At 34.5% G+C, this 24,405-nt stretch overlaps 1 protein-coding gene across 1 annotated transcript in view; it reads left to right on the top strand.

Annotated features, from left to right (window-relative positions):
- The window catches only part of LOC144448875 (small G protein signaling modulator 1-like), a 64,250-nt gene extending 43,908 nt beyond the window's left edge, over positions 1 to 20,342 (top strand). Inside the window, exons 10-22 of the mRNA XM_078139211.1 lie at positions 1,017 to 1,058; positions 4,788 to 4,855; positions 5,673 to 5,975; positions 6,440 to 6,638; positions 7,215 to 7,279; positions 8,730 to 8,875; positions 9,305 to 9,373; positions 10,483 to 11,322; positions 11,935 to 12,142; positions 12,924 to 13,033; positions 14,805 to 14,901; positions 15,814 to 15,981; positions 17,283 to 20,342. Of these exons, the coding sequence (XP_077995337.1) occupies positions 1,017 to 1,058; positions 4,788 to 4,855; positions 5,673 to 5,975; positions 6,440 to 6,638; positions 7,215 to 7,279; positions 8,730 to 8,875; positions 9,305 to 9,373; positions 10,483 to 11,322; positions 11,935 to 12,142; positions 12,924 to 13,033; positions 14,805 to 14,901; positions 15,814 to 15,981; positions 17,283 to 17,371 (2,404 nt within the window). The 3' untranslated portion in view covers positions 17,372 to 20,342. The remainder of the gene's footprint in view (positions 1 to 1,016; positions 1,059 to 4,787; positions 4,856 to 5,672; positions 5,976 to 6,439; positions 6,639 to 7,214; positions 7,280 to 8,729; positions 8,876 to 9,304; positions 9,374 to 10,482; positions 11,323 to 11,934; positions 12,143 to 12,923; positions 13,034 to 14,804; positions 14,902 to 15,813; positions 15,982 to 17,282) is intronic.
- Positions 20,343 to 24,405: the final 4,063 nt, after the last annotated feature.

A 24,405-nucleotide genomic window follows, 5' to 3' on the forward strand; every position in this document is an offset into this window, starting at 1 on the left:
TATTCTTTTGAATTTAGTCTAGTTCGTACTGTTATGTATAAAGTAACTTTTAGACAAAAAAAGTATGATGTGAATCTGTAGGACGTAGAAAAAAAATGAAGAAAATTTATACAATCTTTAAAATGAACCCAAAGAAACAAATATCTGAAAGATCCAGTTGTTGTCTGCTTATTACTAGTCACTATATGTGTAGTCAGTATCTATAATCTCTTTCTAATGTCTAGTCAAACGGACAAATTCTGTTGAAAATCTAGCTGAATTTCCTGCTGGGGAAGGGATGAACAGTGTAATGTCAGTAGTAATCTATCACACACTGACAGGCAGTTGTAATTGGTTACTTAATTCAATTTACTACAAACTCAACCTCCAGTTTGGAAATCAGTCACTTGAGGGTGTGATAACGTCATCACGTTTATATCAACACTCCAATACCATAAACTGTTGCTGTGAGCAGGAAAAAAACGGAATTCTGTGCTAGCGAAATCCATTTGACGATGCAGTTGAGGTGATCATAATGTGTACATGACTAGACTCCACATTGAGGTGGAGCATATTACAGATGCGGAAACAACCACGGATCTGAGAGACTAACATCAAATATCATAATGAATGTAAGACCCAACAAAGTGAATTGAAGAGTGTGGTCAGGAAACTACATGCTGTCTTATGGCAACAGTAAGATGCAGGAGGTCTTCAAAGAAATCACACTGATTAGTTTTAGCCTGTAGTGTTTATATTTTGGTGGTGGATTTTGCATTGATTTTAATTTTTGGTGATGGTTTTAAAGGGTTGCAGTGGTGAAGGTATTGGTGTTAGTGGTATCTACTGGTAGAATTGGTGGTGGTAGTTTTATTACACGTGGCCAATAATATCATGTATTAGTACACCATTAATCTCAAAAATCTCCTTTGATTTTGATTTGGAATCAATTATGATAACCTACCATCCTGTGTCTACCCGTATGTCTACCTGTGTGTCTACCTGTGTGTGTACCTATGTATGTATGCATGTTGTAGACTAATCAAGAACCTCTTCAGAAAGAGAAATGGATACCGAGTGTGAGTACATATTATATCACATATTAATTTAAACACTATACTGATTTTTGGGTTTAACAATGTGTAGCACCACACTGAATTTAAATTAACTGAAGTCATAACACACTACTTGATTGAAGGTTGCATCACACTATAATTGATACAAGGGATGCAGCACACTGTAATTGATTGATGGTTGCATCACACTAATTGATACAAGGGATGCAGCACACTAATTGATTTAAGGGTGCAGCACACTGTAATTGATTGAAGGGTGCAGTACACTGTAATTGATTGAAGGGTGCAGCACACTGTAAATGATTACTACAGCACCACACTACAGTCACGTTGTACTGTTATTCAAGACAGTGTTATCATACTCAATTCTGTACCACCTCTGTCTTTTAAAACTATTGTGTCATATAATAATTCAGTCATTAAGTTATTCCTCAGAGTTGGATCATATTCCTATTATTCACTGTTAATATTAAACAATAGAGGTGTGTAATGTAAATCTCACCAACAGTTAGACATAATTTCTTTCTTTTTTTCTTTCTTGTGTCTCCTTGCCATTCCCTAGTAGAGGTTGGATTACAATAAACTCGTTCATTTATTTGATTTGGAAAAACACACTCAAACTGATTGGTTGAAAAAAATACACATTCAAACTGATTGGTTGAAAAAATACACATTCAAACTGATTGGTTCCAATGTGGAGTGATAACGGACATCAGCTTAATTGGCTATATTCAAATGAAATCAATATGTAAATTTGCCCGTGTTGAGAAGAAAACAAGAATGAAAATATTCTGTATATATCTACAAACAGGCATGTTGAAAACTGTTTTGGGGGGCGTGGCTAAAATGAATGATTTGCTGTTGATAGCATTACATGTTACAAGCAGTGAGTGAGATGCCAAGCAAAATCACAGATCACAGATCATAGTGTAAACAAGATGTTAAGGCCAAGCAAAAACCTGAACCTATCAAGGGTCAACAAGAAGAAAAGGAAATGTGAATATTACATCGATAACTTTTTTAATTATTAATGGACTTATGTGTGCAAACTAGCAGCATATAACATTTACCATAATATATCACCTTTAAGAGATAAATTACATAAAATTAGAACTAAAGAAAAACTGAATGTCATATGATATTGGCAAAAACAGATGAAATGATATGATAAAATGTTTACTTTATAACAACAGAAAATGATAATTATAAACGAGGAGCCATAGTCATATAAATTTCAATTCTCATTTCTGTGGCAAAAAAACAGCATCGGTAAACTGAGCGTGTGATGTACTATGTCATTACATTAGCCTCAAAGGGGTTTGCTATATACTTACAGTGGGTTCTGTTTGTTTGTCCATCTGTCTGGTAATGTGTCATTTCTCTGATATGCAATATCCAATTCCATTCAAACCTGGTACAGATGTGACACATTATAGTGGACTCATAGGAATATTTGTTAGCACATAAATGGAATGGAAAGATAAAGTTGTGTGCCACCTTATTGCTGTCACTGATACTGACATCATTTTGGAGTACGTGCAAACAACGACATATCTTTCAGTCTAGAATAGGAACTTGCAAACCCGCCATCTTGAATATCCTGAATGTTGCATTATGGGAAATGTAATGATAATTATGAATTAATGAGTATTGTAAACAATTGTATTACATTGTTTGTAGTCATAAATAATCTAGTCATGGATACCCTGACCATTGTAGGAGATTTATTCTATCAATAGCTCCAGATTAGATGTTATGATAACTACAGATAATCCCATAGTCCTTTGCGTCTGAGCATGCTCAGTCTGGATTGAAAGTTCCCTATTGTAGTATAGTGGAGTAAAATCAGTAATCATGCCTTAGAGTGAGTCAGAGTAGTGAATTCAATTAAAGATGGTGAGACAGACAACAAGATTTAGTAAGCCATAGCCTACAGCGTATGTACAGGATAACACCATTCATCCTGTTGCCATGGGAGATTGTCGTGTTCACTTTCTATTTCTGTAACATGTAGAAAATGCTACTTCTCATGTTCTGGTGTTGTGTGAGGATAGTTTTGACACATTAACTTTGTAAACTGTTTCCATCACCAAAGATGATGAATACATAACATACAAATAATTTGAATGCATATTGTTTCTTATGTGATTCTAATCTGTAAACTTCTACCTGGCTCTTAGATTCTTGTGTGTATGTGGCTGTGTGTGTGTGTGTGTGTGTGTGTGTGTCTGTGTGTGTCTGTGTGTGCATGCATGTGCGCGTGTATGCGTGCATGTGTGTATGTATGTATGTGTGTGTGTGTATGTACCAGTATGTGAGTATTTAATACATGTACGTGTACATGTACGTGTGTGTGTATGTGTATATGTGTGTGTATGTGTTTGTGTATTTGTATGTGTATATGTGTATGTATGTATCAGTGTCTGTACATGTGTACACCTGTGTATGTCTGTGTGTCTGTGTGTGAACACACTTGATTGCACTATGTATGCATGAGTCTATGTATTAAACAACTAATGAAATGAATTTAGAATTTAGAGGTGGTAGATGATATAGATAATATATGCAATTTACAGTAGTTGTTAGCGATGAAAAACTAGTGAGATAGATGTAGACATAATAGTACACTGTAGGAAGGAACATATAAACAATGACCTGCATGTATAATTTAGCTTACCCATTTTTGACCATGGGAAACTGTTCACACAAATAGAAAATTTGTAGAACTACTTATATACACGCCTTCACGGTTTAAGGCTCCAATGATTTCACTGACTTCCGTATACATACTGAGATATACAGGTGTAATGAGTATCAAAGCAAACACATTAGATGAATTGTACACAATTTGATTTGTTTAAAATAATTACATGTCGTACAGTATTTAATTTTATAGTATAAACCCGAATTTGTCATTTCTCTGATGATTACAAGAGAAAAAATAATCCTGTGTGGCATTTTAATATCATGGGTCACGCCAAAACATTATTAAAATTGCATTTGTTTCATTTTGATCTGCTCGATCCTTTCACGGCAAAACTGTTGCATCTCAAAAATTTCATTATCAAGTACAGATTGTTGTCATTTATGTTGAAAAATTTTGATATTGGGATAATACAATGTGTGTGAAGCTTATGAATACAGCGCCCTCTATAGTCAACATTGCAATATTGATGGCTAAGGTCATATGTGAATGATACATGTTACATACATGGATGTGGTAACTACCTCCAACAGTTGTTGTTATACTAGGGCTTGCTTTATGTAGTCAATCCATTTCTTTTAATTAAATATTTCTTTAGTTTACGTATTGTTTATGATATACTGTAGGCTATTAACATCAAATAAATCATTATGGGTTGAATTTTATGATTAAAAAATGTAATCTGTTGTTTTGATATCTTACTACTATATTACAATGCTGCAACTTTCTTTATATTAACCAAAATTTTAAGGGAAAGGCTATAAATTTTGAATAAAACTATACATAATAACCTTAATTTCTGTATTAACAGTTTTATATATTATTACTTTTCCTTACATTTCATATTTACATTGTCATGAAACATATCATAATTCTGTTTTTTCCTTGAACAACTTATCAAGTTGTTGTGTGTCCGTATGTCATGTATTTGAAATAACTGAGCTGCTGTCACATCTTGGATATTTTTCTAATGTACTCCTGTTTATATATGCTTTAACCTTGCCATGTATGTTTTCTCCACCTAACAGTCTGTACTGGGACTATGCTGTTACTGTACATTTAGATGAGATTGTATATCTTCACTGCCATCAACAACGTAAGTCATCTTTAGATACCACATCTATCACATACTATCACTTCTAGTGTATTATGGGAGAAATGAAGTTGATGTTTCACCCATAGGACATGATGTTTTTGACACAAAGATAAACACAATTGTGAGCTCAAGACTAACAACTGAACAGACACAAAACACACACAGCAACATAGAATTAATATATAAGTACAGCCACCTGTATCTCTTAGCATTATCCCATGTCTGGCCTGATAAAAAAATTGTATGGTTCCGATTACGCTCAATTTTAGAATCGATGGGGAAGGTAGATTTTGTTTCATGTGTGAGTGTCTAGTTCAGGTAGGTATGTTTTCCGTTGTTTTCCATATGGTCTCTGTGTTATTGGCTTCTTCTCATCAGATGTACAGCCATTACAGATTGGAAGAACAGTTTTATATTGTCTTTTTAAGTTGATGTCAGTTTAATCATCTACTATTTCTGTCAAAACTTCACAATTTTGTTATTTTTTTCTTGAATACTTAAAAAAAACTTTAGGATGGGCGTGAGATACTAGGTGGGGTAACCGGAACCAAACAATTTTTTTTATTAGGCCTAAGTATCTTGTCTAAACATTTTTATAAAAAAGGATACTGAATATAAATGAATTATTAGGTTGACATTTGTAATGAGATTCATAACATGGTTGCTGTCTGATCATAAATCACAAGAAAAAAAAAATTTGTGAAAAAAAAATTGTGAAAAGAAAAAATTTTGAGTTAAGTCCCAAACATAGTCCTTGGCTGCAGGAAGAGAAATGTTGGGTTTAATTGTATCTATTGTGAATGCCTTATATTTACAGCTGATAGTGGTGGAACGATAGTACTGGTAGGCCAAGATGGTGTGCAAAGACCACCCATTCACTTCCCCAAAGGAGGACATCTCCTTGCCTTCCTATCTTGCCTGGAAAATGGTCTCCTTCCACATGGCCAGCTGGATCCTCCGTTATGGTCACAGAGAGGAAAGGGAAAGGTATTCCCTAAACTGAAACGGAAATCATCGCAGAACAACATACCCAAAGTACAAGATGATACACAGTTGTTTGAAGGAGAGGAAGCTACTGACTATGTATTCAGGATAGTATCAACATACAGACCTGAATATGGTAAGACAACTCATACTGGTAGATAAAGTAGAAATATACTGGAATCCCATGATGTGCCAGTGTGTATTTGCGCAAGTGTTTTCAGTATTCTCTGCAGTCATACTTTTGTGAGCAAAGTGAGTGAAAGTGCAGCACAAAACACCGCAAGCACTAGGACAAATAGGTTCTCTAAGTAGCCATACTGACACTAGCATGACTTGGAGTTCTATTTATCAAAAATAGCATATTTCACATGATTTTGTGTACATGGAACAATCACATGCTCATTTGCATAATGTTTTCAGGGTTTCACAGCAGTGCAGTTTAACTGGTAGTATGTAGATGCACATATACAAGTAATCTTTATTGTTCATATTGATATCAATTCTCTGTATAATGAATGAGGTGTTCTTCATGTACAAATCTTGAAGTCTAATACCGATAGTAAGCTAACTGAATCTGATACCTTCCTTGCATTCTGACAGTACCCCAAGAATTAGTTGATCCCAAGGCAACCAATGGAAAGTTTAGTTTTATGCCATGGGCTTCAAAGGATCCAATACCGAGACATAAGTTAATCCGTTCACCGGCAACTACATCATCTACATCCATTTCTCCAACCAGTGCACCATATTATACTTCCCCTCAGATGTCAGATATGACAGCATCAGGATCTCCTACAAGGTGACTCACTTTTTCCTCTTGTAGTTTATTGCATACAAATATTAGTCTTTAATACACTTTTATTCTTACTTTGTTCAAATAACTTATTTTCAGTAAAAACCAAGATGAAAAATAAGCGGAACAGTGCAGTATTTTTGAATAGACAACAATTTGATTTCAAAATGTATCCATTTAATATTTCAAAATGGCCACCAAACACTGCTAACACTATGGGAAAATAATAGATTGATGATTTCCATAAAAACAAGATGGCGAACCACTGCATCTCTGTTTACAACAAGATATGATTTCAAAAAGACCAGAAAAAAGTTTTCACATTATGGCAAAGTTTTCACATTATTACATCTACCTTGATTTTTGCACAAATTGGACCTATGGCATATTCTTCTGCAGGCTGCAGTGATCTTGTTGTATACACTACAAGAGTGTATTCATTAGGTTAAATCTTGCTGAACGACTTTGTTTGAAACAATATCAAACTGAGTATCAAAAGTGATAATTTTGCCACAATATCAAACTGAGTATCAAAAATGATAATTTTGCCAGAATGTTTCATTTTGTCCTGTTTTATTGTAGGGCTTCTATTAGACTTCTTTGTGATACTATGAAGAAGCAGATTATATCCAGAGCCTTCTATGGATGTAAGTATAACAGGGTGATGAGTGACTTCATGAATATGCAAATAAATAATGAATAGTATGCAAATTTGTGAATGTTAGCGGATATAAGTATAACATAGGATGGGAAGTGATTCATGAATATGCAAATGAATAATAAATATTATCCAAATTTGTGAATGTTAGTGGATATAAGTATAATATGGGATGGGAAGTGATTCATGAATATGCAAATGAATAATAAATATTATGCAAATTTGTTAATGTTAGTGGAAGTATAACATGGATGAGAAGAAATTTCTTATTTGATGTGCTTTTGCCCATCCTCAGAATTCAAGTTAGTGTTATGTTGTTCATTGCATTGTTGACCTTAGTTGAGATATCCCTGTATTTGATAAACATGTGCAGGAATTCATTCACACATTCATACAACCCCTCCCCCCATTCAGAATGGTTATGTCTGCCTTCATGACATATTGTTTCTCCCCATTTGAAATGGTCCAGCCCATTCATGAATTTTTGCTTGTTTAGTTTGCTTGCATAATTGACACCCCTACACATCAAATGGTTTGACCTATGGATAATTTGTTTGCTTTTGGAGTATTGACCATACAGATTATTGTTGAAATAGGTATTCTAAGAATCTGTTGTACAGTGTGCTTGTCTGGTTGATAAGTCAATGTAATCAGGGATAGATGGATTATAAATCGACCACAATATTTTGTCCAATTTGGATTTTAGTCATATTTCTCAATTTTGTTTTCCATACTCCTGTCAATGTGTGTGTCATATATGATCTTTCCCGAAAAAGTTTGTTTTATCTGAAATGCAGATATAATATTCCACGACACATTTTGTAAATAAAAATGCATTATTGCATTTCTGATCAAAAATTTTTTTTTTTTGGAACATATGTTGTGATATCAGTCAGCCTAGATATGGAGTCTGTTTAGTGATAACTTTAAAAAGTAGAAAATATAAAGATAATAATATACTTTTATAAACAACTCCTTTATACTGAAAATACTACAGTTATTACCCATTGCATGGACTATAATGTTACAACATCTTTTAAGCTTGCTCAACTCAATGGATAGCATACAATTCATGCTGACATCCTTCACATAACCACTGTCCTACCAGGTCCCTATTTATGCATTTAGATTGACTGGACCACAATGATGATTCAAATAGGACATTAGTCAATAGAACAATGGCAGTGGCAAAGATTTCATCTCAGATCTTTGTTTGAAGTAGGGGTTGCCTCATCCACTAAATATGTAACCGTTTAAAGTATATTCAGGAATTTGGCTGTATTTGAAGAATAAAGTCAACATAACTTGAGGTATCCTCATTACCATACATAGACAAAGCAGTTGGCATCCATCCGACATGAGTTGGTGTATGTTGAGTCTTTGTAGGGTGTGTTGTCACAATATATGGAGAACATCATGGCTATCGTTGTATTTTCCAGGGCTTGCTCACTGTCGTCATTTACACACTGTACGGACTCACCTCTCAGGACTTGTACATCATTCTATCATCTCCCAAGACACGCCATGTGATGCCATGGAGGGACTGACTGTAGAACGGTGGAAGGCATTACAGGTGGATGGCAAGGTAAGATTCATTGTCACCTGTATGGTTTATTTGTACACTATATTTATAGTTATTGTGGTAATATTAATGGCATCTGTCAAATTTTGTTTTATAAGTAAACATGTAAATCAAATCATATTATTGTCTTGTAAAATAGAAAGATTAAAAAATAGCATTGTAAAAACGCTTCTCTTTTCTCAAACCACAGACATCTACCTTGTCTTTAATAAATGACCTAAGGAATACACTTGTATCCCTTTTAATTCAGGTTCTTCTTCCACTGATGACACAAATTTGATTGTCATGCCACTTTTTCACATTAACTGTTACAGAATATCAGTTCTCCTTAATTACTCTAAACTTAATGATTCAGGTCACATTAGATAAGGTACTATCTCAGATATCGCTACATTCTCATATCTGTAATTTGGATTACTTTTTATAAACTAGGTGACCAATGAAGATGAACTATTCCGACTGGTATATTTCGGTGGCATGACACATGAAATAAGGAAAGAGGTAGGTATTAAAAAAAAATGTTTTTGTTTCCTGAAACATTTTGATTATTTTAGTCAGTTGGAATAATGCATACCTATGTGTTTTGTCCTTTTTGTGAAGTTATAATCAAAGTCATGAAACCTTTACATTTGAAACAAAACATTATCTAACTCGACAAAATTCTTACTTACACTACTACCTTTTATTGTCTAGGTTACCACAGAGATATTTTTGACCAAGATGATAAAATGTAGTTATGTTAGTAAGATATTTGTTGAACCAGACGATAAAATGTAGTAATGTTAGTAAGATTTTTGTTGAACCAGACGATAAAATGTAGTAATGTTAGTAAGATTTTTGTTGAACCAGACGATAAAATGTAGTTATGTTAGTAAGATTTTTGTTGAGCCAGACGATAAAATGTAGTAATGTTAGTTAGATTTTTGTTGAACCAGACGATAAAATGTAGTAATGTTAGTAAGATTTTTGTTGAACCTGTTGATAAAATGTAGTAATGTTAGTAAGATTTGTGTTGAACCACACAACTTGTTTCAGGTTTTATGATTTTAAATGTATAATATGTACAAAATTGTAACCATCACTGATTTCTAATTTCTTTCAACATATCAAAATGTTTACTTATGATCATGACGTGATGTGTCATGTTTGTCAACAAACAAAAAACCATGTCATTCAGACTTACATTGTATGTATAGTGAACTAGTAAGATACAGTGTATCAAATGTATACTGCATGTCGACTATCAGTGTCTGCAGTTTGTTTATTTAAATCATTACAAGAGTTGTTACGGAATATTTCTTCACTAGTCATTGATGGTACTATGTACACTGACTTGATGTCCATGTGTAAGCATTCAAGAAAAAAAGAACATATCTTCACTAGTCATTGATGATACTTTGTACACTGGTTTGATATCCATGTGTAAACAGTTGTGAAAGAGGTACAAATCATTCACTCAACTGTCAACAAATTATAGATTTAATGACAATTGATGGCATTTGATAACTTTAAAAATCAACCATATTATTTATGCATTACCTGCTACTAGGAGACACAGTAATTGGTCTATGTTTATTACATGATTTCACCGACATTCTGTGTATTTACAGGTATGGCCGTATCTATTGGGTCACTATCACTTTGGCTGGCAAGAGGAGGAGAGAACACAACATGAAGAGGCAGTCAGACAAGCATATGAACAGACCATGACAGAGTGGTTAGCAGTTGAAGCCATTGTACGGCAACGTGATAGAGAAATACAAGCTGCTAATCTGGCCAAGTTATCATCAGACAACAGTCTAGATGGTCAGATTCCTCTTCACAGAGAAGCTTCACAAGATCCTGACCTGGAAAATGATGTCTTTGAAGGAGATGACGGCGAGTACTTGCAAAATGGCACTGTCTCAGAAATTGTAAAACTGAACGATAGTGATAACGAAGCTGAAAACAAAGAGGTGATGGAAATCATGCAGGAGATACCGACATCTCGGCATACTGACATACCACCAAGTAAAAGCCCAAGACAAGACACACTAGAGACAGAAAGTGGAAGGAGTCTGAGTGAAAACATTGAAGATGTTGAAGAGATAAGTCAAGAAAGTTCACCTCATGGTAGCGATGAGGGTATCGGACATTTATGTAGAAGTGTTGCTGAAGATGAAGAAGAAGAAAATGGCAACAATAGTAGTGAATCTTGCCACAGTTATAAAACGGACAGAGAAGTGAACATAAAGAAAGGAAACTTAATAAATGGTGATAGGGCTGGTATTCAACCCATTGAAGTGAATACATTCAGTGGAAGCACTGACAAAGATGATACGGAAGATTCCAATTTTGAGAAGGGAGAGCAGGGAGCATTGAATGTGCCAGATAGTTTAGATGCTAGTGGTCACCTATCAGCAGATTCTGCTGCTGTCTCCCCTGTATCATCAAGTGGTGGAGTCTATGCTGTAAGTAGAATTTGATATTAGTCAATCCTTCCAAATTTGAGGCCCAAAAATGGTAGTCAAATGTGTGGATATCTTTGAATACAGATATGTTCATAGTCTATAGATTAGAATATGAACACTTGGCATTCTGGAAAGTCCAATAAATTTTATATTACCCTTCAAGATGAGTTTGCAATTGCATCTATTTGAATATTATATTGGGGTTGTCAGTGGCTGAGCGGTTAGCTCATACGCCTCTTAGCTCTGCAGTCTGGGTTCGAACCCGTCAGGTGTCAGCTGGGTTTGATTTAAAATTTAACCAGGTCTGTATGTAAGAAGGGTGATAATCAGTTTGACCCTGTCGAACAACACAGGTTTTCCCTGCGTACTCTGGTTTCCTCCTGCTTCTTCAACACTAGGGCACTAGGGTGCTGCTCTTGTGGCGACCATTCAACAAATTTCCGAATTTATTTGGAGGAATAAAGATTATTATTATCTTAACATCTGGAATCCTTTCAAGTCCATTACATTACCTTCCTCAGTATAAATGTCCAATCATTCCAATATGGACATCTAGTATTCTTCAATGTTTGTATTATGAAATTGACCATTAATCATTTTCTATCTTGTCAGACCGAACTACTGGACTGTTTTGGTTTAAATTTACATCGTATTGAGAAAGATGTACAGCGCTGTGATAGGAATTACTATTACTTTACACCAGCTAATCTAGATAAACTACGCAATGTGATGTGTACGTATGTATGGGAACATTTAGATGTCGGCTATGTCCAGGGTATGTGTGACTTAGTGGCACCATTGCTGGTCATCTTTGATGATGGTAAGTATTGTATGGCTGCACAGGCTTGTCACTTTCAAACTTATATTTCACCAAAAAAAGTAAAAATATAAGAAAAATAAAAAAATTGTCTCTGTCCACTAACTAACAACCCACAACACTGGAGTAAGGCATTTTTTCTATGTGCCACTCTCATAATGTTTATATCAAGTATAAAATTATATACCATACTGTTGCAATTGAGCCCAGTACTTGATGGCTGTAAATATAACCAATAGTTAACAATGCTAGCAGTGCAAAGTACATTTCAAAATGTAAATATTACTCAATAACTAGAGTGTAAACATCCCATAATACATCACCCAGATATCAGTGAGAGTTTAATCATAATCAAGGGTTGTGATGCTGTCATTCATTCTAATCAGTCAACTGTTGATTAGATTAAATTACTGTTTATATATTGACTAGTTGTAGTAGGTTAGAAATGCTATATATTAAAAGTAATTAAACAGTATACATTTATGCTTGGTACCAGCATAGTTGGTGGAGGGTCTATGGTACGAGAACACAATAAACGAGTGTGGCACACAACTATAACGCTTGGTACTAGCATAGTTGGTGGAGGGTCTATGGTACGAGAACGCAATAAATGAATGTGGCACATAATTACAATACTTTACTTCAGTATTACAGATTGTAAAGCCCTAATGACTCTAACTGTGATAAATACACCAAACTATGTCATGGCAAAATGCTTCAATAATTCTAATTATCTTCATACCTCTCTGCTAGTTGTTCATTTATGTTGTTTTGAATTTTTCAGAGGCAAAAACTTACAGTTGTTTTTGTGAGTTGATGAAGCGAATGGCTAAAAACTTTCCTCATGGAGGTGCCATGGATTCACACTTTGCTAACATGAGATCATTAATTCAGGTAAATACTAAAGTACTCAAATGACATAACAGAGTTTATGTAATTGACATAACAGTTTACATGGTTGACATAACAGTTTACATGATTGACATAACAGTTTACATGATTGACATAACAGTTTACATGATTGACATAACAGTTTACATGATTGACATAACAGAGATTATGTAATTGACATAACAGTTTACATGATTGACATAACAGTTTACATGATTGACATAACAGTTTACATGATTGACATAACAGTTTACATGATTGACATAACAGTTTACATGATTGACATAACAGTTTACATGATTGACATAACACTTAATAGTTTACATGATTGACATAACTGTTTACATGATTGACATAACAGTTTACATGATTGACATAACACTTAATAGTTTACATGATTGACATAACTGTTTACATGATTGACATAACAGTTTACATGATTGACATAACACTTAATAGTTTACATGATTGACATAACTGTTTACATGATTGACATAACAGTTTACATGATTGACATAACACTTAATAGTTTACATGATTGACATAACTGTTTACATGATTGACATAACAGTTTACATGATTGACATAACAGTTTACATGATTGACATAACAGTTTACATGATTGACATAACAGAGATTATGTAATTGACATAACAGTTTACATGATTGACATAACAGTTTACATGATTGACATAACAGTTTACATGATTGACATAACAGTTTACATGATTGACATAACAGTTTACATGATTGACATAACACTTAATAGTTTACATGATTGACATAACTGTTTACATGATTGACATAACAGTTTACATGATTGACATAACACTTAATAGTTTACATGATTGACATAACTGTTTACATGATTGACATAACAGTTTACATGATTGACATAACACTTAATAGTTTACATGATTGACATAACTGTTTACATGATTGACATAACAGTTTACATGATTGACATAACACTTAATAGTTTACATGATTGACATAACTGTTTACATGATTGACATAACAGTTTACATGATTGACATAACACTTAATAGTTTACATGATTGACATAACTGTTTACATGATTGACATAACAGTTTACATGATTGACATAACACTTAATAGTTTACATGATTGACATAACAGTTTACATGATTGACATAACAGTTTACATGATTGACATAACAGTTTACATGATTGACATAACAGTTTACATGATTGACATAACAGTTTACATGATTGACATAACAGAGTTTATGTAATTGACATAACTGTTTACATGATTGACATAACACTTAATAGTTTACATGATTGACATAACAGAGTTTATGTAATTGACATAACTGTTTACATGATTGACATAACACTTAATAGTTTACATGATTGACATAACTGTTTACATGATTGACATAACAGTTTACATGATTGACATAACAGTTTACATGATTGACATAACACTTAATAGTTTACATGGTTGACATAACTGTTTATGTGATTGACATAACAGTTTACATGATTGACATAATAGTTTACATGATTGACATAACAGTTTACATGATTGACATAACAGTTTACATGATTGACATAACAGCTTACATGATTGACATAACAATTTTCATTGTGGACTTCAAAATAATTTCTACCATTACTAACCCAGCCATAAGAATCAGTTGCTATACCTTGAAAGCCTAATATACATTTTGTAGAGTGAGTATGGACCAAGTATCAGTAGGTGGTTATAACTAAAACAAACCAGTGATATTTAACTTTAATTTACTAGATCCTGGATTCTGAGATGTTTGAATTGATGCACCAGAATGGAGATTACACACACTTCTATTTTTGCTATAGATGGTTTTTACTTGACTTCAAGAGAGGTATGTCCAAATAAGATAGTAACCTACAGTAGTATAACAGAACTTCATGATACACAAGTGTACATGGTGTACTTGGGGTAATTCACACAGGTTAGCAAGTGAAAGTACTGCAAGATACACAAGTGTACATGGTGTACTTGGGGTAATTCACACAGGTTAGCAAGTGAAAGTACTGCAAGATACACAAGTGTACATGGTGTACTTGGGGTAATTCACACAGGTTAGCAAGTGAAAGTACTGCAAGATACACAAGTGTACATGGTGTACTTGGGGTAATTCACACAGGTTAGCAAGTGAAAGTACTGCAAGATACACAAGTGTACATGGTGTACTTGGGGTAATTCACACAGGGTAGCAAGTGAAAGTACTGCAAGATACACACATGCCAGTAGTGGGTATTTCACACAGGGTAGCAAGTGAAAGTACATACATACTGGCTGTCAAACATACATACTGGCTGTCATTGTACATATTCTTATCTGAAACAGAATATTTTGTAAAAATATAACTCTATGTAGATGTGATTTTGTGTACATTTGTTCATTTGAATACAGATATGTAATAATGTTTTTAGTACACCCTGATGACGCTGACAAGATGAGAGCAAAAATTTGGGGTTCACTTTCAAAAATATTTTTTTTTACTCTATAAATTTTTGGGGTGATGGAAACATTGAGGGTTACAGCAATTTATGGGTAGTTCAGAACTGAGCTCTCCAAAATCATAGCAGCAGTCCATAGCAACCATAACCATGTCCATAGCAACTACAAATAACTGCATTCCTCAAAACAAAATCATAGAGTTACATTTCTGTTCAGTCATCATGTTTCTGTACCAGTGCAGATATTTTACATGTCTAATGTGAATATTAAATAATTTTATTTGCATTTTGTTTTGTTTTGTTATGTACAGAACTGGTGTATGATGATACCTTTTCTATTTGGGAGACAATCTGGGCTGCCAAGCATGTGGCTTCCAGTTACTTTGTTTTGTTCATTGCCTTAGCTCTGGTAGAATACTACAGAGATATCATATTAGACAATAATATGGATTTTACTGATATCATCAAATTCTTCAACGGTGAGTATCACAGTAGAAATGATGTTGGCTTGGTGTTTCACCTATGGGACATGGTGTTTTTGACACAAAGATAGACACATACATTTCAATTCCAACCTAACAATAACAGAGACCCAACAATACACACAGCAAGATCCTTTGCCCAATTACTTTGAAAAGTAATAAAACATCAGCTTTCTCTCACTGTGCAGTAAAAACAGGCTTCTGCTCAGAAAAATAGACATAGACTGATGTTGATTTTAATGGCTTCAATTACTTACTTTCCAACTGATAAACAACACGATAACTTACTACTTCTACATCCCCACTGTGGACACACCTATAGATGTATTTTGTGTCTTTTGCATTTGAAGTTGTCTGAGTGTGTGTAAAAAAGTCATGTCACACAAATAAAACACTAAAGTAACATTATTTCTACTGTAAATCCATCTTTCTATTATGTAACTTGTTCTTGTTCAAAATATGATCATATGGTCAGTAAGAGATAGTAATATTTATTGTTAATACAAATCAAAGTCAGGAAATGAAATATGGTCACAACTTGTGCTACCTATCCCCGGTAATATAACTTGCAATGTATCAGAATATAGAACTATAAGTAAGGATATACAACAAGGCATGTTAGCATTAAGTTTTATATCTTATACTAAAACCACAGCTCCTTTTGTGGTGATGACTTGATGATATTCAGAATACAACTGCATCCCATCTCTTGTTTTCACATATATACATGCAAATCAGGTCACATTGATCAGTTGTCAGGGGCAACATGGTATTATTGCAGTAAAACACTGCAGATTTGAGTCGTGCTTCTGAAGTCTAGGTCACAATAGTATGCAGTCTTAGTTTCAAATAGTAAGGGGTTAGAGTTTGTAAGGATAGTGTAAACATTCTATATGGATTCATTTATTTACTGCAATATGAATCTTGCTTACAAACTCTAATGGTGTGTTATAGTATAGAGTGCACAGTTTATGTGAATACACTGAAAGATAAGTTTACAGGATTTCTGTTTTTGTGAAACTTATCAGATTTGACCATTTTCTTGTTTCTTTTATATTAAAAAGGATAATTTGTTAATTGTAAATATACATATATATGTTCATTGCTATTCCTATTGAAAATGTTCTCATTATTTTGCCAATTAAGTTGCTATATAAAAATATACGACCAATAGTATTGAATGTTTTCACCTCAATATGTAGAATTTTATAGAAATACTACCGTAATATCAACTTTCAGGAATTATGCTGTGTTTTCTTTTTCCACAGATTAAATATTCTATTTCTCCTTCCTTTCAGAAATGGCAGAGAGGCATGATGCCAAGGCTGTGCTGAAGATTGCCAGAGACTTGGTTTTCAAGTTACAGAACTTGATAGAAAATAAGTAAAAAACACTATACACATCACTCACCAGGCGTGTTACAACATATCTGAAAAAAAGGTCCTTGACTATTAAAGGTGGGACGTCTGACCTTTAACCTCAGTTAAAAGGTTAAAGTTCAACAACAACGTTCTAGCCAGTCATGTGTATATGTAACTAGTATTGTTCTAAAGTTACCTTGTGTTGTAATAATGTAATGTAATATCCCAGTGTAAAGTATAGGATGGCTGAAACAGATTGTATATCTGTAAAAAAAAAAGTGAACAAAGCCACTCTCGTGTGTTTCCACAAGATCAGAGTGTTATGTTAAGTAGCTAATATATAGCTAATAGGAGAAAGTGACAGGGAAGAAAAAGAATATTACAATCTGAAGATATCAGGAATGGTTCAGATTTATTCATTTCTGAATCGGTTCGGTAGGGGAAAGAAGTTATCTGTGCATGGTGCCAACTGAAGAGATGGTTGCCCTCTCAGTACCAAGCAAACCACAGTTGTATGTTTTATTACTTTTAACTAACAACTACAAAAATATTATTCAAACCAAAATCTGGATAACTTCCTAGCAACAGATGGATGTGTTTGCCACAGAAGGGGCTATTTATTTATTTTTGCCACTGGAAGGGGGAGCTATTTTATTTTATTGTCGTTGAGGGCGCTGCTGTACAAAAATTTACAGATTTGCGTTTAAGGCTCTATAAACAAGAGAAAATTGTTTTGTAGAATTACTTGGAAGAATTATGATTTACAGAGATTTGGAAGACGTGTGATACTTGTCAAATGTGTAAAGAAAGATATTAGTGTGGGAAAATATACTTAAAGTAGTGACAGTAAAGATGTAATGTACATCAATGTGTGTAGTTGATGTTATTAAATGTGGAAATATATTACCATAAGTGTATGAATTCCAATTTTAACAGAAAATATATCATTCTATTTTGAGAGAAAGGATAATTGTGTAAGTTATAAGTCAACAAAAAAAGAAGATTATCTGTATAAATTTTGTCTATTTAGTTGGAATGCCTTATTGTAAGTTGATAGAGATATTTATTGTCAATTTGTGTTTTACTCTGGTCTCAGAACTAGCATTTACACTCTGTCTCTCTACTATTATATTTGGGAAAAAACTGTGAATGTATGATTTGTGATGTTGAAGGTGGTACCACTGTGAATAATATCAACCAAAATGCAGTCACTTTGTTAGCTTGGTATAAGTTATCATATCGTAGTGGTGGTATATCTTTCATTTCTTTTTATGCATGGATATTACATTCTTTTAGCTAGCCCCAGCCTGCAAACAGTCTGGCTATAAAGTCAATGATATTACATTCTTTTAGCCAGCCCCAGCCTGCAGATAGCCTGGCTATAAAGTCAATGATATTCACAAAGTGATTCAGTGTTTATTGTATCACCATGTATAGGGTTAGGTAATTAGTATTTGATCATAGAAGGGATATGGTCCGGAACCTTATACACAGTTTGTACACTTGTGGAGAGTCTTTCAATCCACCGCAAGTAATCATGGAATTTCAAATTATTCCTGGAAAATCCCAGAATTTCAAACCTATCCCAGGGAGTTCATAAAAGTCCTGGAATTTCAAATAACTCCCGAATAGTACCTTAATATGTAAATTACACTTGGAATCTCTCTTGGAAACTGAATTTAAGACCTAATTAGTCATAAAATATTAACAACAATTTTGATTTCATTGTTATAAGTCAAATAGATATATCAATAACATTTGTTCTACAAAATACTTAAAAATGACATAAATTCTCCTGGAAATATAATTCCAGTTTAAGCTTTGATAGAGGCTAATATATTCATAACAGGTCAAGGGTCATTGTTCCTCCCTTTACTTACTGCCTGTCTGTCATACAAATTATGTCTCCCCAAGTACATCAACCACAGACAATGTCTGTGCATAAACATACAATCCATAGATCCCAGGACGGTCTACAGAGTAACATTTAGTTGTTATTAATTTCCATCAATGAATGACAAGTAATTTAATACAGACAAACTGTCTCACTCTATAGATATTTTTTCAAATATAAAGTAATTTATGCTTTTAAATCACTCTGATTCTTTTCCCACACAAATGATGAAAAACAGATCTTTGTATTTGAATATACAAAACCCAAAATATATGTAAGTTCAAAGTCACTGCCAATAATGAGGGGTCAGGGTCACTGGAAAGCATATAGTTATTATATTGTACTTCCAAGACAAGTTATTTTACTTTGTAGCAGAATAACTACTTAATAGGGTTAGTTTATACTTATAGTACATGTAGAAATGATTTGTGTGTAGTCCATGTAAATATAGAACAATATAGGGGAGTGAGTTCCATACAATCTGATTAAAATCTGAAGTGGTGAAAGTGGCTTAAGGTGGTAATCACTCAGAACTAAACAAATGACACAAAACGATGGAAATAGAGGTAAATAAAGCATTTTCACCACATCAGATTTTAATCAGATTAAGTTCCATATAGCTTCCTTGATGTAGCTGTGATAACATGAAAATACTATTTCCTAAGATGAAGTACATTAGAGCCTTGCTATAAAGCCAGCAAATGGACAGTTTGACAAAACCTGTTGACGTGAACAGACAAAACGTTACTCGTAACTAATTAGAACCCTTGGTCATGATATTATTACTATGTTTTACCAACCTGATGAACATTGTGAGCGTCTTAGGTATTGGTGTTTTTATGTACATGTATATGCACTAGTTAAAGTAGCTGTCACAGCCAAGCCAAATATGGCTGTCTATCAACAATTCAAATTGTTACAAGACAAATATTGCTGTCTGTCAGCAAATAAATTATAGAAACACTTACACTAAAGATTTGTCATCTGGGATCATATTGTTTTGATGATTACTGCAGACACACACACAAGTTTAACTAGTTACAGATATATCATAAAAAAGTAAAAGTCTGACCAGGCTACTATGACTATGGTTGTGATGGGGGGGGTGGGGGGGGGTGGGGTTCAAGCAAATAAGATACCCACTATATTATAAAAGTGTGTTAAAATTGATCAATTCCCTGGTGAGTATTATAATCCTGGTCCAAAGGGGCCTTAATGGCAAAATTATAAAGCCATTCCTCTCCCCTTCCCTATACATACACTATACTGGTATACTGGTTGATTTGATAAGTAGTTGTGAGTGTATCCACCAAGTTTATGTAGGTGATGTATCACCCATCAGTTGAACATGAACAAATCCTTCAAAGTGATCTACTATATTGTCTTTATGTTCAGTGTTTTACTGTATGATATGTTGTGTCATTGCACCCTCACGGGCCTCCTCTCTCCCTCTGAGAGGGGTTGACTGATGGTGAGGGTGCCTTGTCACGACATCCTTACAGAGTAATTCGATGTATAACATAGTCTCTACAACTTCATTCAAATGGAATTTGATTAAATTACTTTCTGTAAATAGTGAATTATACTTGTACAGTTGATTTGTTTTCAGCTAGTTTTCAGATTCATATTCTGTTGAAGGTCACACTCAAACTCAGTACATAACATTGTAAAGATGTTCTGCTAATTTTTTGTATTATGTCAAAGGTTGTAGTAGCCAATCCATGCATGATAATCTCAGCTAGCTTTCAGATGCAGTTTGGATTTCAGATTGTAGCAGGTAAACTTCTGACTCGTGCTATAATGATGTAAAAAATATCAGCTCATTTTCAGATTCAGATTGTGTGAGATTGCAATCCAGGTCATGCTTCACCATACAAAGATTTTCAGCTAGTTTTCAGATTATATTGCTGAAGAATTTACAATCAAATCCATGCATGCGAAGGACAAATTAAATAATTCTTCAGCTAGTTTTCAGAATCAGATTGTGTTGAAGGTTGTAAATCAATCCATACATGACAATGCAGAGGTTATGAGAATTCTATTTGGTTTGTAATTTCTTTTTACTAGTATTTGTGAATATGTACAGTTTTGTAGTTGAAAGTTTTATCAGTGTAAGTGCAATATTGGTAGTTTTTGAAAAAGTACAGATTGATTCTGCTCTGCTCGAAATGTTTGTTAATCTCAGTTTCCCTCACTATGTTTACTTAAATAGTCACCCAAAAAGACAAAGTGTGAATTTGTTCACCCCGAGATTCAAAATTCTACCGGTACTGTTTTACTTATGAGGACCGGTCTAACATTTCACTTACTATGTACAGTTCGTCAAAAAAAAAAGAATGAAATGAACACAGGACAAAAATGTTCTGAGTTGTTGACTGTCTGTGCAAATAGATGGCACCCATACTGTGTACTAACCCAAAAGAAAGAATTCTGTATTTATTATGATGTGCCCATCATGAAAATAGATTTATGTCAAACTGTAATGTTTTGCAGGTGAGTTTATTGTACTTGGACAGAGGCTAGTCCATTGTCAAATGTAGCATTGAGAATTGGAAGTCTGTTTAATAGAGAAGGAGTTGAGACTATGTCCAGGACATTCAAGGAACTCAGCTTTAATGAGAGAGATGAGAACATGTCCAGGACATACAAAGAACACAGATTACAGGGGCAGAAATGATTTCCTATGTAAATTATAGCCAATGGTAAACCTTGTAATTCCTGTCAGTGAAGTATGTCTGTATTATTGCAGTAACTATTAAAATAAATACGTATGAGAAAACAGTCAATAAAGTGTTGTAATATGGTGTTTTCTCACTACGTCAGCCATGATGTTGCCACTGCCCAACAATGTCAGTTTGTGATAGAAACTTGTTGAGATAACATGTACACAGTCCCATAAAGTAAGAGACTAAACTGTCATCTATGAGGTAAAGCCTAACACTACTGGGAGTAACCCTTCTATGAGGTAAAGCCTAACACTACTGGGAGTAACCCTTCTATGAGGTAAAGCCTAACACTACTGGGAGTAACCCTTCTATGAGGTAAAGCCTAACACTACTGGGAGTAACCCTTCTATGAGGTAAAGCCTAACACTACTGGGAGTAACCCTTCTATGAGGTAAAGCCTAACACTACTGGGAGTAACCCTTCTATGAGGTAAAGCCTAACACTACTGGAAGTAACCCTTCTATGAGGTAAAGCCTAACACTACTGGGAGTGACCCTTCTATGAGGTAAAGCCTAACACTACTGGGAGTAACCCTTCTATGAGGTAAAGCCTAACACTACTGGGAGTAACCCTTCTATGAGGTAAAGCCTAACACTACTGGGAGTAACCCTTCTATGAGGTAAAGCCTAACACTACTGGGAGTATAACCCTTCTATGAGGTAAAGCCTAACACTACTGGGAGTGACCCTTCTATGAGGTAAAGCCTAACACTACTGGGAGTAACCCTTCTATGAGGTGAAGCCTAACACTACTGGGAGTAACCCTTCTATGAGGTAAAGCCTAACACTACTGGGAGTGACCCTTCTATGAGGTAAAGCCTAACACTACTGGGAGTAACCCTTCTATGAGGTAAAGCCTAACACTACTGGAAGTAACCCTTCTATGAGGTAAAACCTAACACTACTGGGAGTAACCCTTCTATGAGGTAAAGTCTAACACTACTGGGAGTACCCCTTCTATGAGGTAAAACCTAACACTACTGGGAGTAACCCTTCTATGAGGTAAAACCTAACACTACTGGGAGTAACCCTTCTATGAGATAAGGCCTAACACTACTGGGAGTACCCCCTTCTATGAGGTAAAGCCTAACACTACTGGGAGTAACCCTTCTATGAGGTAAAACCTAACACTACTGGGAGTAACCCTTCTATGAGGTAAAGTCTAACACTACTGGGAGTACCCCTTCTATGAGGTAAAGCCTAACACTACTGGGAGTAACCCTTCTATGAGGTAAAACCTAACACTACTGGGAGTAACCCTTCTATGAGATAAGGCCTAACACTACTGGGAGTACCCCCTTCTATGAGGTAAAGCCTAACACTACTGGAAGTAACCCTTCTATGAGGTAAAACCTAACACTACTGGGAGTAACCCTTCTATGAGGTAAAGTCTAACACTACTGGGAGTACCCCTTCTATGAGGTAAAACCTAACACTACTGGGAGTAACCCTTCTATGAGGTAAAGTCTAACACTACTGGGAGTACCCCTTCTATGAGGTAAAACCTAACACTACTGGGAGTAACCCTTCTATGAGGTAAAACCTAACACTACTGGAAGTAACCCTTCTATGAGGTAAAACCTAACACTACTGGGAGTAACCCTTCTATGAGGTAAAGTCTAACACTACTGGGAGTAACCCTTCTATGAGGTAAAGTCTAACACTACTGGGGGTAACCCTTCTATGAGGTAAAGCCTAACACTACTGGGAGTAACCCTTCTATGAGGTAAAGCCTAACACTACTGGGAGTACCCCCTTCTATGAGATAAGGCCTCATATCCCTGCAATTCAAGATTGTTAACATGCTTCCCTTGCTTCGCTGTCAGTATGCAAAATAGTAAAATGGGTCATCTTTTCCCTCACACATGTATTCTGTTTGTGTATCAATACATTTGTATGTTAGAATATGTATGATAGGAATGCATGTAACATTACTTTGGAGTTAAAGTTCACTGGTTATCCTATGATGTCTGAATGAAATGATGTTTGTTGACAAAGCTAATGCATCAGGGTGAGATAAAATAATATGTATCCTTGTGAAAGTATAATGTTAACCATTTATGTAATTTATCTTTAGTTAGGCCTAATAAAAAAAATTGTCACTGGTTCCGATTGCGCTCAATTTTAGAATAGAAGGTGTAGGTAGATTTTTTATTTTATTTTTTATATTTTTTTCATGTGTGTGTCTAGTTCAGGTAGTTATGTTTTCCATTGTTTTCCAAATGGTCTCTGTGTTAGTAGTTTCTTCCCATCAGATGTACAGCCATTACAGATTGGAAGAACAGTTTTATATTGTCTTTTTAAGTTGATGTCAGTTTCTGCATCCACTATTTCTCATGAGACTTCACAATTTTTGCGATTTTATCACTTTTTCTTCAATACGTAAAAAGAAGTTAAGGGTCAGCAGTGAAAAACTGGGTAGGGTCGGGTAAGCAGAACCA

The sequence above is a fragment of the Glandiceps talaboti genome, chromosome 18, assembly GCF_964340395.1.
Source record: "Glandiceps talaboti chromosome 18, keGlaTala1.1, whole genome shotgun sequence".
Taxonomy (NCBI): Eukaryota; Metazoa; Hemichordata; class Enteropneusta; family Spengelidae; genus Glandiceps; species Glandiceps talaboti.